General features: G+C 40.0%; 1 protein-coding gene across 19 annotated transcripts in view; it reads right to left on the minus strand.

Moving 5' to 3' along the window:
* Positions 1-16,925, minus strand: part of RYR2 (ryanodine receptor 2) — a 745,790-nt gene that overhangs the window by 301,175 nt on the left and 427,690 nt on the right. For all 19 annotated transcript variants that reach the window (XR_014827812.1, XR_014827813.1, XR_014827814.1 and 16 more), the window contains 4 exons: positions 15,870-16,062; positions 14,705-14,921; positions 12,693-12,797; positions 8,018-8,121 (listed from right to left, as the gene is read on the minus strand). Coding sequence is in view for 11 of the 19 variants with exons in the window: in XM_084996827.1 (XP_084852953.1) it covers positions 8,018-8,121; positions 12,693-12,797; positions 14,705-14,921; positions 15,870-16,062 (619 nt within the window). In the remaining 8 variants the exon portion in view is untranslated. The remainder of the gene's footprint in view (positions 1-8,017; positions 8,122-12,692; positions 12,798-14,704; positions 14,922-15,869; positions 16,063-16,925) is intronic.

Genomic DNA, 16,925 nt, shown 5'->3' on the forward strand with positions numbered 1-16,925 from the left:
TTCTCCACAAGATATTTACTGAAGAGTCCATTTTTACCACTAATTTGAAATGCCACCTTTATCATATACTAACTTTCCCATACGCTTTTATTTATTTATTTATTCATTCATTCATTCATTCATTCATCTTTATAAGGGACCTCAGCTGTGGCATATGGAAGTTCCTGGGCTAGGGGTTAAATCAGAGCTGCAGCTGTTGGCCTACTCCACAGCCACAGCAACACCAGATCAGAGCCACATCTGCAACCTATGGCACAGCTTGAGGCAATGCCAGATCCTGAACCCACTGAGCAAGGCCAGGGATCAAACCCACAACCTCAGGTGGACTATGTCAGGTCCTTAACCTGCTGAGCCTCTAGAGGAACTCTCTATATGTTTTTTAATCCTCTTCTGGAATTTCTAGTCTAGAAAAATCCCACTTTACATGCCTTAACAGGGTTCCAATTTCCCAGAGTTTATCCATTTTCTAGACACTTTGTATTTTTTATTTTCTTTAATGAATGTACTTTTGTAGATTTTCCCAAAAAAGATCTTACCATTCACATTAAGAGTTCAACCTCAAAAGTCCTTCAGACTCATGTAGAATATCCTTCAGTACTCATAACAATGAGTGGTTTCTCCTACCTCAACAGAACAAGGTGTAATGACATACACTGTTTGGATTACAGAATTTCCAAGATCTGGTCAGTTCCAAAAGGGAGGTGGCAAGCATCTAAAATCCATCTAGGTGGCTCAGTGGTTAACGAATCCGACTAGGAGCCATGAGGTTACGGGTTCAATCCCTGGCATTGCTCAGTGGGTTAAGGATCCGGCGTTGCTGTGAGCCGTGGTGTAGGTCACAGACGTGGCCCAGATTTGGCATTGCTGTGGCTGTGGTGCAGGCCGGCAGCTATAGCTCTGACTGGACCCCTAGCCTGGGAACCTCCATATGCCACGGGAGCGGCCGTAGAAAAGGCAAAAAGACAAAAAAAAAAAAAAAAAAAAGGAAAAAAAAGAAATCCATCTATACTTACCTTCCATAATATTTTTAAACAATGATCCTGAGATAAAGATATAAACACACACTTATATACACAAACTTACACATACTGTTATCAAGTTAAATTTGAGGTTACATATGGCAAAATTAAGATAAGCCCATGAAGTTACCTTTTGAGTGTTAAACTATAAAACTATGGACAGAGCAAGAACTAAAGCTATAAATATCTAAATAAAAATGTGTCAATTAAAATGAGATTGATCAGCAAAAGAATAGAAAACTGACTCACAGAACAAACACAGCTTATACTTCTTCAAACACTGTCCAAGGCACAGGAAGTTTCCTGTCATCATTTTCCATTCATTAATCTATTCAATAAGTGGCATTTTCAATGCCACTATGTGTCAGGTTCTGTGCTAATTTCTGGGGAATAAACTTACAGGCCAGTGAGGACTAAAACAAACATTAATTATAGCACAGTGTCTTGCAGGTAGTACACAGATATAGGCCTATGAAAGGCTCAAGTGGGATACCAAAGCCAATGGTATCAAGGGTGACAATGGTACTGGGACTTATCTGAAACCCATTGAGGGCATACCTACCAAGAAATCTCATTATAAATTGTAATGATTGGAAAACCTGCCTAATACATTAAGTGAGGGTAATGGCTAGCATTGCATGACCACCACTACAACCCAGTTTTAGAATATTTTTATCAGATTCTCCAGGCCTGTTTATAGTCATTCATCATCACCACCCCCAAGCAACCATTAATGCTTTCTTTCTCTAGAGAATTGCCTTTCCTGGCCATCTCATATAAAGAGAATCATACAGTATTAAATCTTTCATGTCATGTTTCTTTGACTTAGCATTTTTTTTTTTTTTTTTTTTTTTTAGGTTTAGCCTATTGTGCATATTAGTAGCTTATTTCCTTTTACTGACAAATAGTCTTGCATCTTATGGCTATCCCGCATCTTGCTGATCCATTCATCAGTTGATGGATATTTCCAGTCTGGGGCTGTTATGTATAATGATACATGCATCTATGAACATTCATGCACAAGTTTTTTGTGTCAACAAGGCTTTCATTTTTCTTGGGTAACTATGTGAGAGTAGAATTGCTAGCTTATATGGTAGACATATTTAACCTTTTAAGAAGGTACTGTTTTCCAAAGTGGCATTTTACATTTCCATCAGGAATACATGTAGATTTTAGTTTTTCTACATCTGCACCAACTCTGAGTGTATCTGTCCTTTTTTACTTAGACTGTTCTAGTGTGTGTGTGTATTAGTATCTCATTGTGGTTTAATCTGCATTTTCTTCATGAGCACTGATGTTTAGCATCTTTTAATATGCTTATTAGCCATTTACACATCTTCTTTAGTCAAAGAGGTGCTCAAGTGTTTCCTTATTTTTAAGTTGGGCTGTACGTATTCTTATCTTCCTTTTTTTTTTTTTTTTTTTTTGTCTTTTTTTGCCTTTTCTAGGGCCACTCCTGCGGCATATGGAGGTTCCCAAGCTAGGGGTCGAATCAGAGCTATAGCCACTGGCCTACACCTGAGCCACAGCAACTGGGGATCAAAGCTGCATCTGAGACCTACACCACAGCTTACGGCAACACCAGATCCTTAACCCACTGAGCAAGGCCAGGGATCGAACCCGCAACCTCATGGTTCTTAGTCGGATTCTTTAACCTCTGAGCCACGACGGGAACTCCTATATGTATTCTTATTATGGAGTTGAGAGTTATTTAATATTCTGTATATAAGTTCTTTATCAGGACTTGTAAGAGTTACTATAATTCTTATAAAAAGAAACTTACATGAGTTATAAATATTTTCTCCCAGTCTGTGGCCTGTGTCTTAATTTTCTACATGGTTTCTCCTGTGGTATAAAGACTTTCTTTACTTTAAAAAATTATTTAATTTTATTGACGTGAAGTTGATCTAGAATGATGTGTTAATTTCTGCTGTACAGTGAAGTGATTCAGCCATACATATACACATATCCATTTCCATATAGGTTATGACAGAATGTAAAAGGCTTTACTTTTAGGGACATCCAATGCATTGAATTTTCTTTCTTTCCATCGATGGTGTTTTTGGTATTATAGCTAAGAACTCTATGTCTAACCCAAGGAGGTTTTTATTTTTATTTATTTACTTTTGTCTTTTTAGGGCCACACCCATGGCATATGGAATTTCCCAGGCTATCAGTTGAATAGGAGCTGTAGATGCTGGTCCATGCCACAGCCACAGCAACACCAGATCTGAGCTATGTCTGCAACCCACACCACAGCTCACAGCAATGCTGGATCCTTAACCCACTGAGTGAGGCCAGGGATTAAAACTGTGTCCTCATGGATACTAGTCAGATTTGTTTCCACTGAGCCACAATGGGAACTCCCCAAAGAGACTTTTAAACGAGAGCAACAGATCATTTACGAAATCTATTTAATGCTATCAACCACAAGCTCTTTCAATAAGAACTCTTCGGTCCTTATATTATCTTTATTACAAACCATTTTATTTGATTTAACACTGTTCAATGCACCCACTGCAAATGGTTTAACATTCTGCACGGGGTGGGGAGAGGGCAGGCTGAGCTGTGAAGCTTGTGCAGAGCTGAGCAGAGGAGAATGGAATAGAAGAAACAGAAAAGGGTGAGCTGGGGGTGGTATCTCCATCTTATTCTCATGCCTCCCACAGTAATGTGCTTAGGCTCCTAGTTCCTATTTATGATAAGATTAGGCAGGAAGAAGTGGATCAGGTAGCACTTTAGTCCTTCAAGTATGTGGACACCAACAGGAAGAGAAAAAAGACTGGATCAGAGTCACAACTTGAACAGGAGGTACCTTATCCAGGACAAGTATTTAGGATGTAAAAGCCTGGCTGGAGACTGAGCTTTATTGCTTATCTGTTGCTTCATTCATTCAATAAGCATTTACTGAGCTCTGTGTAAAGCACAAAGGATGGTGATGGACATCAAGTGGGAGGTGTGCCCTCAAGGAACTTGGGTCTGGTGGGAGCAGAGAGGCTATTCTGTGACGACATGCACCCGGGAATTTGCTATGCTGAGAGGTACAAAAGGGCTGGCTGCCTAGAGAAGGGGGTTTCATGGAGTCAAGGGGCTCAGCCAGCTTCAGGAAGTGCCCTGAGATATAAAGGAGAACAGGGCGTGAAGGGGTGCATTCCAGGAAGTGGACATATCGAAGGCCCCATGGTAGAAAGGAACAGGCAAACAGGTGGGCAAAATGAAGGCCAGTGTGACAGCAGCAAGAAAAAAAAGCAGCCCCCGACAGGTGATGCTGGTGAGAGGGTACAGCCAGGTCCAGTGGGACCTTTTGGGCAAATTAACATGCTACTTTCATCTTAAGAGCAATGGAGAATCATTAAAGGAATTCAAATAGGGAGAAGGACATATCACCCGAATATACTATAAAGTACAGAAGTATTAAGAGAAGAGCAAGGTTAACATTTCAACTGGATCTGTTGGGACAGTTTTATAATTTCAGGTGGGGAATAATGGTAGCTTAGGCTGAGGCAGTACAGAGTTTTTCAGAAAGAGGGTGTCAGCATTTTGGTAGCGCTGTACAACATACAGTTGGCCATTCAAATCTGTGGTAAGCTGTCAGTCAACCATTTCACATGACAAAAAATATCATAGAAAGAACAACAAAAATTCATATTAACATGAAATCAGCCAACATCTAAAATAAAGGATAGTCTGCAATAATCTTTTGTTTAGTTGTTACTTGGCACTCCTAAGGATTTAAATTAATAAAGCTGCTAATCGCTCCTGAGTTATATTATTTTTTTGAAAAAAATGAACTTTAAAGAGTGCTTCCTCTGTCAGACTTATGGTGCCAGAACCTTTGTCAATATTATAGCATTCGGTCCCCATACAATTACATGAAGCAGATATACCCTGACCCCCATTTTAAACTGATGCTAGATGGAGTTCCCATTGTGGCTCAGTGCTAATGAACCCACCTAGTATACATGAGGATGTGGGTTCAATCTCTGGCCTCACTCAGTGGGTTAAGGATCCGGCGTTACTGTGAGCTGTGGTGTAGGTCACAGACAAGGCTTGGATCCCACATTGCTGTGGCTATGGTGTAGGCTGGGCAGCTGCAGCTCTGATTGGACCCCTAGCCGGGGAACTTCCCACAGGTGCGGCCATAAAAAGAAACTAAATAAATAAATAAATGCTAGAAAGTCTAAGGTTTAGAGAATCTAAGATTCCCTTTCCAGGAGCAATCTGGTTGGATCCAGACCATTCAACAGTCCAGACCCTGAGTTTTTACTTATGCCGTTCTAGTGCCTTTCAATTAACAAACTGAATAACTTTCTTTAACTACTGGCATTGGGCATAGTGTGAATTTTGGAGAGATAAAAACTCTTTCTCCCCAGTTTAAATTTTAAAGAAACAAGTGAAATTAGTTCCTCATAAAACCACATAAATAGTAAGAATTAGCTTATGAAAAGGGTTATTAGCATTTGTCGGAGGCAACAGCATCATGGTATGTGCAGTCTGAGGAGTAATCAAACCAGCCAGCAGTAGCTGTTAGGAACAAGATTAGATTACCAGTAACAATCAAAGGCTTAACATACCAAATGCAAATATGGAGAATTCTACATTCCAGGCTTCCCAGGATTTGCCTAGCTGGTTTAGCTGTCAGCTGCTAAAATTATAGGGAGTGTACTGCAAATTTAACTAAATTACCTTAGGCCGTGAACTCTCAGTAAAAACATTTTATTATAAAAGATGGGCAAATAACAAGCTGCCGTGAATGACCAAGCTAAATGTACAGGCTTCACCTCAAAACCACAAAGGAAGACGGGAGACCCTGGATATGGAGGGACCCAGGTCACAGAGCTGTGCTCTGCTTTGTCAGGTTTTATCTGCAGTAGGTTCTCAATTCACTCAACTGGTATATACTCCTTTTTTTTTTTTTTTTTTTTTTGGTCTTTTTGCCATTTCTAGGGCTGTTCCCGGGGCATATGGAGGTTCCCAGGCTAGGGGTCTAATTGGAGCTGTAGCTGCCGGCCTACACCAGAGCCACAGCAACGTGGGATCTGAGCCCCATCTGCGACCTACAGCAAAGCTCATGGCAACGCCGGATCCTGAACCCACTGAGTGAAGACAGGGATGGAACCCATGTCCTCATGGATACTAGCTAAGTTCCTTATGGGTGAGCCACAATGGAAACTCCCTATCTCCTTTTCGTTTTAAGTTACTACTAGAACCAAAACATCTAGGTACAATTTGTTTACTTTCATAATGATAATTATAAGCACATCTTTGAAGCTATCCACCTGGACCCAAATCCTAGAATTTGAAACAGTGTTTAAATTTTATGTTCTGGGTCTTTGGTAAAATAATGTCAATAGAAATAGCTCTTTGCGCTTAACAAACCTGAATCCAACAAAAAGGACAAAATCATTTTATTCCTAATATAGGTAGGTATTAGGATAAGTAACCTATATGAATAAATCCTATTCTATAGGCCACCAACGATGGAAGAGGAACACAAGAAAAGCTGTAGTCTTTTCACAAGACTTTGTGAACTTTTCTATATTAAAATTTGAAATCATTTCTTTTTAGGAATTTATTATTCCCCTCTTGTACACCGCTTCATTCTTTTTTTTTTTTTTTTTTTTTTTTTGTCTTTTGTCTTTTTGTTGTTGTTGCTATTTCTTGGGCCGCTCCCGTGGCATATGGAGGTTCCCAGGAGCTGTAGCCACCGGCCTACGCCAGAGCCACAGCAACGTGGGATCCGAGCCGCGTCTGCAACCTACACCACAGCTCACGGCAACGCCGGATCGTTAACCCACTGAGCAAGGGCAGGGACCGAACCCGCAACCTCATGGTTCCTAGTCGGATTCGTTAACCACTGCGCCACGACGGGAACTCCCCCACCGCTTCATTCTTTCATCTGCAATGAGGAAGCAGCAAACCTCATGAGAGAACAGTTGGCCAGGTCACTGAAAAGCAAATCTGCCTTTACAAGAAGACATACAAAACCTCTGCAGTAGATTTTCTCAAAGTGTGTTCCTTAGACAAATGCTCTCTGCCAAGACGGGTGTTATTGCTGAATAAGTTTGAGAAACATCATACACAGATTCCATCCCACTTTAGAAATTGACAATACACAGTAACATATTACATGATATGAAAAATCCATCAGCAAAATTAAACAATTATTTTAACTTAGCACCTTTAAATATTATCACATCAGTGCTTCTCAAACTATCTGTGGTGACAGACCAATTTTCTTTTTAATTTCCAGTCCATCATGGTCTGATTCTCTGATAAAATGCAGTAAAATGGTTAGCAAATATTAAGTTTTCAAAATAGGGCATATAAGATACAAGTCTACATTTAAAAACTGTGAGATTTGGAGTTCCCATGGTGGCTCAGTGGTTTAACGAATCCAACTAGGAACCATGAAGTTGAGGGTTCAATCCCTGGCCTCGCTCAGTGGGTTAAGGATCCGGCGTTGCCATGAGCTGTGGTGAAGGTCACAGAAATGGCTTAGATCCCGCATTGCTGTGGCTGTGGTGTAGGCCGGGGGCTACACCTCCGATTCAACCCCTAGCCTGGGATCCTCCATATGCTGAGGGAGCAGCCCTAGAAAAGGCAAATAGACAAATAAATAAATAAATAAATAAATAACAAAACAAAAAAAAAAAAAACAAAAAAAAAACCCTGTTAGATTCAATAGGCATAAAATTGCCACCTTAAATTGGTATAAGACTTTCTAATATCTTATTTACCTTGTCAGACACCAGTAACAATTTGTGACTGACAGAACCCTTCTATTCTGTAACACTCATAAACATCTGTAGAACATTCTTTGGAAAACACTTGCATAGAGCACAAAATAAAGTCTAATTCCAAACAAATATTGATCCAATTCACCAATGCATTATGAAAATTTCTGACTGGAAATAAAATGAATTAAAGTATAAAATCTTCACTTGGTTTCTTTCAGGTTAAGGCAGATTGGAAAATAGGAAACTTAAGCAACTCACTTCAGAGTCTCAAGTGACATCTGTAAATTATAATTGCGTTCCTGTTCAGGCAGCTTGGAGAACTCCACCAGACATGGGTGCTGTCTCTTATTGTCATCTCTAACCTGAAAAAGGACAGGAAATTGGCATATAATAGTACCCAAGGTCAGATACTAGCCCCGGTAGTCCAACTGCACAGAGGAAAGTGAGGGGAGAAGCCAGGAGGCAACCTAGACCATCACCCTGCCAAAGTTCATGTTCAAGGTCAGTGGTAAAGCCTGGCATGGTCTAGGCTCCCCATAGTCTTCCATTACGCATAGTCCAGCCCAACTTCCATACCTGTTCTAACCTGAACCCCTCTCTCAGCAACTCCCAGCATTTGCTTCAATCTTACTTTCTCAATAAGGCTTACCTGCCCACCTTCCTCACATGGCAAGCTGCCTACTCACCCCACTCTTTCTTTTTTTCTGTAACAATTACCATGTTCTAACAGACTGGGTCTTTATTTCCTGGATGACTGTCCATCTCCCTCCACTAGAACATAAGCTCAAAGGAACAGGGATGTCTCTTTCATTCTTCTATAATGTGTTCCTAGCCCCTGGAACATGCCTGGCACGTGGCAGGCATGCAACATATGTTCTGTAAACTGAATTCTCATCAAGAAAGTAAAGTAATAACTGAGCTGTGATGTGCAGGCATTTTTACGTGCTACAGCCAAACAGATTAGAGACATCAACTGACATCACAAGTGATGGCTACAAACTCCTGGGTTTCAGCCGTCAGTCTCACCCCTTCTAAGTCACCTGCTGCTCTCCGGGTGGCCTTAACAAAGTTGGTTAACATCATACAGGCCTTTCCTGTGATAAGCCTTGAAAACACGTATCAATAATCAGATTAAACTCAATTCAAGATGTCAGGAATGAATTAATGAGAGAGATGTTCTGTACCCTTGCATTTGTAATTAGTTTTATCTTCTTAGAGACTAAGTTACATAAGCATTGCTGCTGTGGATGCCACCTCAATGACAGCTGTCTGCTGTCAGGGAACACAGTACTCCACAGGGATAATTACCAGGTTTTATAAACGCCACACAAAAAGTGTGCAAACCTGAGCAAGAATTTTTTTTTTTTTTTAAGTCTTCAGGAGTTGCCAAGTTAAAAACAAGATAGTTAATTCTTTTCTTTCAGGGGAGCATTACAAATGAATAGGACTTACACAAAATCATGTTTACTTATATAAGAGTGTGACTTCAGAAATGAAATCTAGAATTACAAAATCTAGTACTAAATTCTAAACATAAAAGTACAAATGAATGTACCCAAGTCCTGAGATAATCTATTCCGTGTTTATATAAATTTCCACCCCCTCTATTCTCTACACCACAGAGTAACCGACACCTCCATCTCTCGGGTGTCCAGGCTGAAACCTGAAATCTATCCAGATTTCCTTCCCTCTCTTACCCATACTCCATACTTGAACTCCATGTCTCTCCATGCCCACTGCTGGCACACAATTGGGAAACTCAACCCCTTTCACCAGGGCCACTCAAGTCCTTTCCTTGACTCTAATCCTGCCTCCAGGCTCACTGCTCTTCCACAGTAACAGCAGAGCTCAGATCAAATAGTTATCACCTCCTAGAAACCTTCCCTGATTTCACCAGGAGAGCCATAAATATTTCTCCTTCACTGTTAATATTTGTTATAGTAGTTTATAACTCTTTGCACGTCTATCACTCAGCTAAACCAGAAGCTCCTAAAAAAGGCAAACTGACTAAATTAAGGTCTGTTCAATTTGGGTACCAGTATCAAACATAAGGTCAGGCAAATAGCAGACATGTAATAAATGTTAAGGGGACAGATGAATGCCTGAACAGATCTGCCTGCTATTTCATAAAACTGAGTTCTTGCATGTTGCTCCTGTGAAATTCACCCTGAAGACATTTAAAGAAACCATAAGTTCTCTGCAAAAAATAAAAACAAACAAAAAATGCCAACTTATTCAACAGTTCAAATTGCTCCAGCGTAAAACACAGTTAAATCCTACAATTAAAATGTTAAAGAATTTATGGAATTATCCCAATAACAGGGATGTACCTAAATCCAGATTTACAGAGATGATAAAGTCAGGGTTCACAGTCACTTATCTGAAAGCAATTTTTGGACAGCCCTTGTAAAGGAAGTAGGACAGAGGTCAATTATTACATGCAAGAACAATGTGAAGTCTCTTTATGTGTTCGTCTGAGACTCCCAAACTGCTGATCTTCTGATATGATACCTGGAGCTGTGCTTGCCCAGAAGGAGCCCTAAGAAAACATCATCTCTTCCTATCGATAAGTACTCGAGTGTGTTCCCTGCATCAGGAAAGGAGCCAGATCTACAGCATCAGACCAAGTGCTTCATCCCCACCCTGGAGGTGCATAAAGCACATGTTTTCATCAGCCTCAGACCAGGTAAAGAATACCTGGCAGCAACTGTGGAAAGGATGGCTAGGAGGCACTGTGTTCTCTTTTCGCATCTGGAGTCTAAAACAGTGCTTTGAATAGAGCAGCAATAGGATGTACGGTACTGAAATGAATTGAATTTAACTGGAAGAATGGATAATAACAAGACCATATATTTTTTTTTAAAGGAGAAACATAAATAAGAGTTCACTGTCCAATGTAATCATTTAGGCAACCTTTAGAAGCTTGTAAGAAAATGTTTCTTTTCTTTACTTTTCTGTTCTTTTCAGCCACATCCAAGGCATGCGGAAGTTCCCTAGCCAAGGATCAAACCCACACCACAGCAATGACAATGCCAAATCCCTAACCACTAGGCCACCAAGGAACTCCAGAAATCATTTTTCTTAAGCATAAGCCCACTACACTAAACAGTTCCTATCACTATATGAGTTTTTAGAAGGAGGGTTTGTTTGTATGAGATTTTTAAAAATCCTAGCCTATAATCCTGTCTCCTCATCTTGAAACATATGATAAATTTTGTCCATAATTCAATGCTTTCCCTCATCTCAAATCTTATAATAAATTTTGCATGTAATTGCCCTGGCAATTGACTAGATACATATCTCTCCTCTTGCTGACTTTGATGGTAAATATTCTATTTAGCATTTCCTCATTTCCTCAGTTTTTTTCTGTGGTCCTATCTCAGATTCAAGCAGTGAGTTTGTGTGTGTGCATGTTTTTTTATTTTTTGGGTTTTTTTTTTGGCCTCGCCTGCATCATGTGGAGGTTCCCAGGCCAGGGATCAAACCCACTCCATAGCAGTGACATGAGCCATATCAGTGACAATGCCCGATCCTCAACTGCTAAGCCACCAGGGAACTCATTTCTTTAATTTTTAAAAGTCAATGAATATAGCACAAAACTATATATTTAATCATGTGCTTCATAAGTACTTGGCTGATTTGACAACTGTCTAACAATTACTGAGTTAATCAAAGGATCTCATTTTCTGACCATGCATCAGCAAGTCTAAGAGTGAAACGCAATTCTAGACTAGAAGCTAGAGAATCTGAATCCCAGACCTAGCACAGCTACTAACTAGCTGTCAAGGCATCTGACACTTTTATGAGAATCCTGAGCTATGTCACCACTGGTAAAACTGAAATAATAACACACAGCCCAGGATGCTATATGGAAAGTTAATCTAATACCTACAAGTGAGGGTGTATGCGAAAAGGCAAAGCTCAAACTAATTAGTATAATGTATCATATGGTATTGTCACTCACACTAATAATAAATGTCATTATTCATGGAGTTCCTGTCATGGCTCAGTGGTAATGAATCCGACTGGTATCCATGAGGATGTGTGTTTGATCCCTGGCCTTGCTCAGTGGGTTAAAGACCTGGCTTTGCTGTGAGCTGTGGTGTAGGCAGGCAGCTACAACTCCAATTCAACCCCTAGCCTGGGAATTTCCATATACTGTGGGCATGGTCCTAACAAGACTAAAAAAAAAAAAAAAAAAAAAGTCATTATCCAAAGCTCAAGGCAATACACCATGGGTTGAATACACAGTAATTTTTATATTCAGTCAAATATATGAAAGTGTTACAATCTCTGGGATACTTATAGACTTTGCCATGGACCTGCTTTAACAAGTATATAATACTCTGGGATTATACAGGAAGTAGTTTTGGTTTTATTTCATCTAAATTTTATTGACAAACTATTAACTAATTTCTCTAAAAAATAATCATTTGGAAATCTATGCAATCATTACATCTCAGCCTGCCTTCCACTTATGAGACCAACTGTGAAATTTTGCCCAGAGGATTTACACTGCTATGTACAGTTGAGACTTAAAGAATGAAAACATCAGAGAAGGAAAGTAAATTGACTTCTTTCTATTTTCAGTTTTCACTTTCAATGCCAATGTGTTTTTTTTTTTTCCTAAGTTCCTTAGAAATCAGTGCCTATTGTCTCCATATGCTAACCTTGATTTTAAAGTCTAACTTTCAATCTGAAGACTGATAACTTTTCAATCTAGGCAATGAAGCCATCCTTCAATAAACCTGCCAGTAACATCCTTCTTTCTTGTAAAGAAAAATTGAACAAAAACTAATGTGTGTGCAGAGGGGTGGGGGGTGGGATCAATCTTATTGACTCATGTCACCACAGAGCAGGATGAATGCAAAGAAGTTACATTTTCAGGAAGATGTATTTACAGAATTTGAAAATAAATTACAAAATTATGTACCGGACCATACTGCCAGCCAAGTTCAATTTTATTCATGACCCAGAGTTCATGGATATTCTCTGCCAGTTTTTCTCTTATCCTCTCCAGGTGGGGAGGCAACACGATCTAAAATTAAAAAAAAAAAAAAGAAAAAAAAAGAAAAAGAAGGCGAATCAGAAACAAATGCAAGACAATGCTGTACTAACTGCCCTCACTATGACTTGAACTAAATAAAAACGTCTCATCAACCATTAAAATATAATCTTATAACTACGTTCCAAGCCATCTATTCTAAATTTGTATAACTAGGTACTTAAACATTTGTTAGGTAAATTTCAGGATTTTATGAACAAAAGCTTGGAACAAAAGAGTACTGGTGGGGACAGTCATCCTTAAGAAAGAGGTCCTGGAGGACCCACTGTGGCACAATCAGACCAGTGGCTCTCTGGAGTGCTGGGATACAGGATCAGTCCTCGGCCTGGCACAATCGGTTAAGGATCCAGCATTGCTGCAGCTGTGGCATAGGTGGCAACTGATGCTCAGATCTGATTTCGGGCCTGGGAACTCCATATGCCATGGGGTGGCCCAAAAAAGAAAAAAAAGGGGTCCTAATGGATATGGGATAACCACCAGAGCATGCATTACTTAAAAGAGAAATTACCCCGGTGTTCTTAAACCAAACTGGCCAGCATCCACAGGCCAGAATGAAGGCAATTTAGTGTCCAAAAGATCATCTGAGTCTATAAGTATCTGATGGCAATGATTTATGTTTTCCCTTATTGTTTTTTAATGGTTTCCAAATACAAGCCCCGAGGGGAAAAATCTGTACATGTTTCCATTAAAGAGGGGAAGTTTAATGGCCTCTTCGGAAAGAATGCAAGATGGTTTGCAAGGGGAAGAGTTGGTTGTACATGTCTGGGGATGCACAGTGTCGCCTCATAATTCGTTCCTCAACACAGAGAGCAGGCAGCTGCCCACACTGCCCATGGATAGGGCGGAGTTTCCACGGGACCAGGCTGTCGCTGCCTCCTTTCCTCTCTAAAGTAGAGGTTATCCAGGTCTCAGGAAATCCTAAACATGTTAGTGACACTGCAAAATCGCATTATCCATGCCAGTCCATTTCCATCCTCCAATCATGTTTCCCACTCAACTCTGGTAGCCCTGGTCCAGCAATAGATGATACAAACTGTGTTTTAGCCACAAACAAAACTCATTCATGTTACTGTATGATATAAAAAGCCACTGTGAAAGACAAGAAATATGGTTCAAAGAATTAAACAACTGAACCTTCTGAGGCCCAGTATTAACTTTCCTTCAGACTGTACAAGCAATGCCTCTGCTCTTCAAAAACGAATGAACAAGCCATGAACAGCTAACCAGGCTGACTGAAGTTACTTCACCATCAAGAAAAAGCAATATCTAACTCACTGTCAATGTCAGGATACTTGCACATCTATGAAAGAAAAAAGCAAGAATAATGGCTAACGTCACTTAGTTGCCTACATGCCAAGTACTGTGCCAACACGTTCCTTACTAGCTAGGTCAAACATACTCTTAGAAGCCCAGTCGATGTGATAAGTAATTTCTTAAATCCCAGAGGGCATCTTATCCCTGGCATTTTGACTCTGGAGCCTAAAATCTTAATCCCTCCGCAAGATTAAATCACTTGAAAATGCTAACTGTATCTCAATGGGAGAGGATATTTAAAACTCTACCACCACTTTACGTAAAAAAAAAAACCAAACAAAAAAAACACTCTAAAATTAATATGCATTGCCTGAGATTGTGGCCATTAGTACATTAGAAAATCAATTTAGTGGCTTGAAATCACCCTTAAAAACAAAATAGAATGGACTGGAAAATGAGTAAGAAGACATGGGAAAGGTAAGCATTATTTTATGAAACTTGTTTCAATTACATTATACATTGTATTACTGTAAAATGCATTCCTGTGGGTTGCAGTCAAAAGAGTTTGAAAGCCCCTGCAAATCTAACTGTAATACATATGTTGCCATTACAGTTGATCTGGGTACCTGGCTGGTATCCACAGGGATTGGTGTGAAGGCAGCTTGTGTGAGGGAAACGGTGGGGCCCAGGAGGTCCCGCGTATAAGTTCTTTCTTGCTTGTACTCTCGGCTGTGTTCCACTTTCAACTTTTCTTTGGGCAGGACAGCTTCATAACAAGGAGCATATCCAGGCGGAGGGAGGAATTTAAATTCTCCGTGTCTCCCCCCCAGCAGAAAGCGGACCCTAAAGAGGATGCAAGGTAGGTCAGTTCTATCTCTGGTGTACAGAAAAGTTTGCTAGTCAACAAAATAGAGAGAATAAATTATTAATACAAAATTAACTTTATCAGGAGCCATATTTTCCCCTCAAGTACCACCATCATGTTAGTACCTTAAGAGTTTAAGAGCCACTAATCATAAAAATAAAACCTGACTGAATTATGCTAGTGGCTCAGCAAAAAAACTTATCACTCTTTGGAAAGACAATAAAAGCGCATGCACCATATTCCTGTGTGAATGAAATACCTGCCTGGGGTATTGGGTCATTTAATCTTTCGAAAGTTCCCAAATAATCAACAAAGACCAGACTTGATATATTCATCTGTATACTTAAAATTGCAGGGCTGGATAAAATCTGATAAAAAGAAAAAAGTCACTTTCCAGTGTGCAGTGTCCCAGTGAAATCCCTTAAAGGGGACACAAATGATACCTCCACATGCTGCATTATCATTTTAATTTCTTATTCCCTTGCAGTAAGTAGCAAAAAAGCAAAGGGTTAGAGGAAACCATCCTGAGCCAGCTGCTAGCTATATGACAGGCAGATAATTTACAAGTATGACAGGTGGAGGGTGACATGGAGAGGAGCCATCCTGACCCTGGTATTTTAATATAACATTGTTTATTTACCCTTATTACATAAAGTGAACTTAAATGAACTTGAAATATTTCAGGACACTGGATGGAGAGTTAATATTCGGCCTGTATCTAAGTGGTCCAGAATATTCAGCCTCTGGAGATTCCCCTCTTAGGTGACTCTTACCTCCACCCTTCAAGAAAGAGGTAAAATGCTGTGGACAGATGCCCAGGAACGAGGGAGAAGGTTAAGGAAGTGGGTGTGATGGCTACACAGGGTCTTCTGTGTAACTAAGAGATGTGAGAAGGCAAACAGACCAAAAAACACAGGGACACTCACTTGATTCCTGCAGAGAAACTGACAACTGGAAAGAAGAGGCCGTCGATGTTGAAATTCTCAAACATTCCTTGAACAGGCTGCCCGTTAATTCTGAAGGAGATGCTTGGGGCGCTTAGATCTAAGCAGCAACTGATGACATCATCAGTTCGTAGCAGATGCTGGTTTGGGGAACTGACAGTACGAGCAATACAACCTGCAGGGAAGCACAGCAAGGAGGGTACTGCGTTGCCACCTCAGAGGATCATCTTCAGAGTCCAAGTCAAGGATCTGAGGAGGGAGTGACCATCCACGAATGGAACTGGACTAGGATAAATCTTAAATGCATATTCATGCCATATCTTCAATCCTCTGTCCAAAAAAAAATGTTGCTTTTTTCCAGAAGACTTGGTGCTACCTTTATTGTAAAATGGACCTGACATGCAGAAATGTCTGCAGGCAGATAGATGGTATCTGATGTAGATATCATCTTAGAGCCGATAATAAATGATATCAGGGGAAAATCTCTAGAGAAAGACCTGAAGTCCAAGAGCTCCTTTATAACCTACTGCTTGTATGACTGGCCATCAGCAAATTAGTTCACCTCTATAAACCTTGATTTCTTATAAACTGAACACCGTCAACTTGTAGAGTTGTTACAATGATTAAATTAATGGCTTAAGAAGAATTCAGTCTCAGACACAGCAGATAGTTATCTCAGTCCCTTTGTTAAAGGCTCAATCTGCTTTGTTTTAGAAAATAAAGATACAAAAGTATAATGACAGCAAAAATGTGAAATTTGTGCACTATTAAGAAACAATATAGGTCAATTGGTTTGTTGTTATTTTATGACATATTTCATTCAAGATCTTGGTTGGCTTCTTAAGCAGGATACAGTAGGATGCAAGCTGAGGTATGAAAATGACGTTTGAGAGAAATGCCATTTCCTGCCCTGGCCAACCTACAACCTATACCCATTCTTGCCTATGTCACTATGACCTATGTCCATTCTTGACTACGTCAGAACTCTTTTGCTGAGCAGTCCCATGGGGATACTGGAAGACAAGAAAGTAAGGCTCT

This window comes from Sus scrofa, chromosome 14 (assembly GCF_054392235.1).
Source record: "Sus scrofa isolate SSC_HxYL_T2T_F1_AM1 chromosome 14, Sscrofa_HxYL_maternal_Yorkshire_Landrace_v2.0, whole genome shotgun sequence".
NCBI lineage: Eukaryota > Metazoa > Chordata > Mammalia > Artiodactyla > Suidae > Sus > Sus scrofa.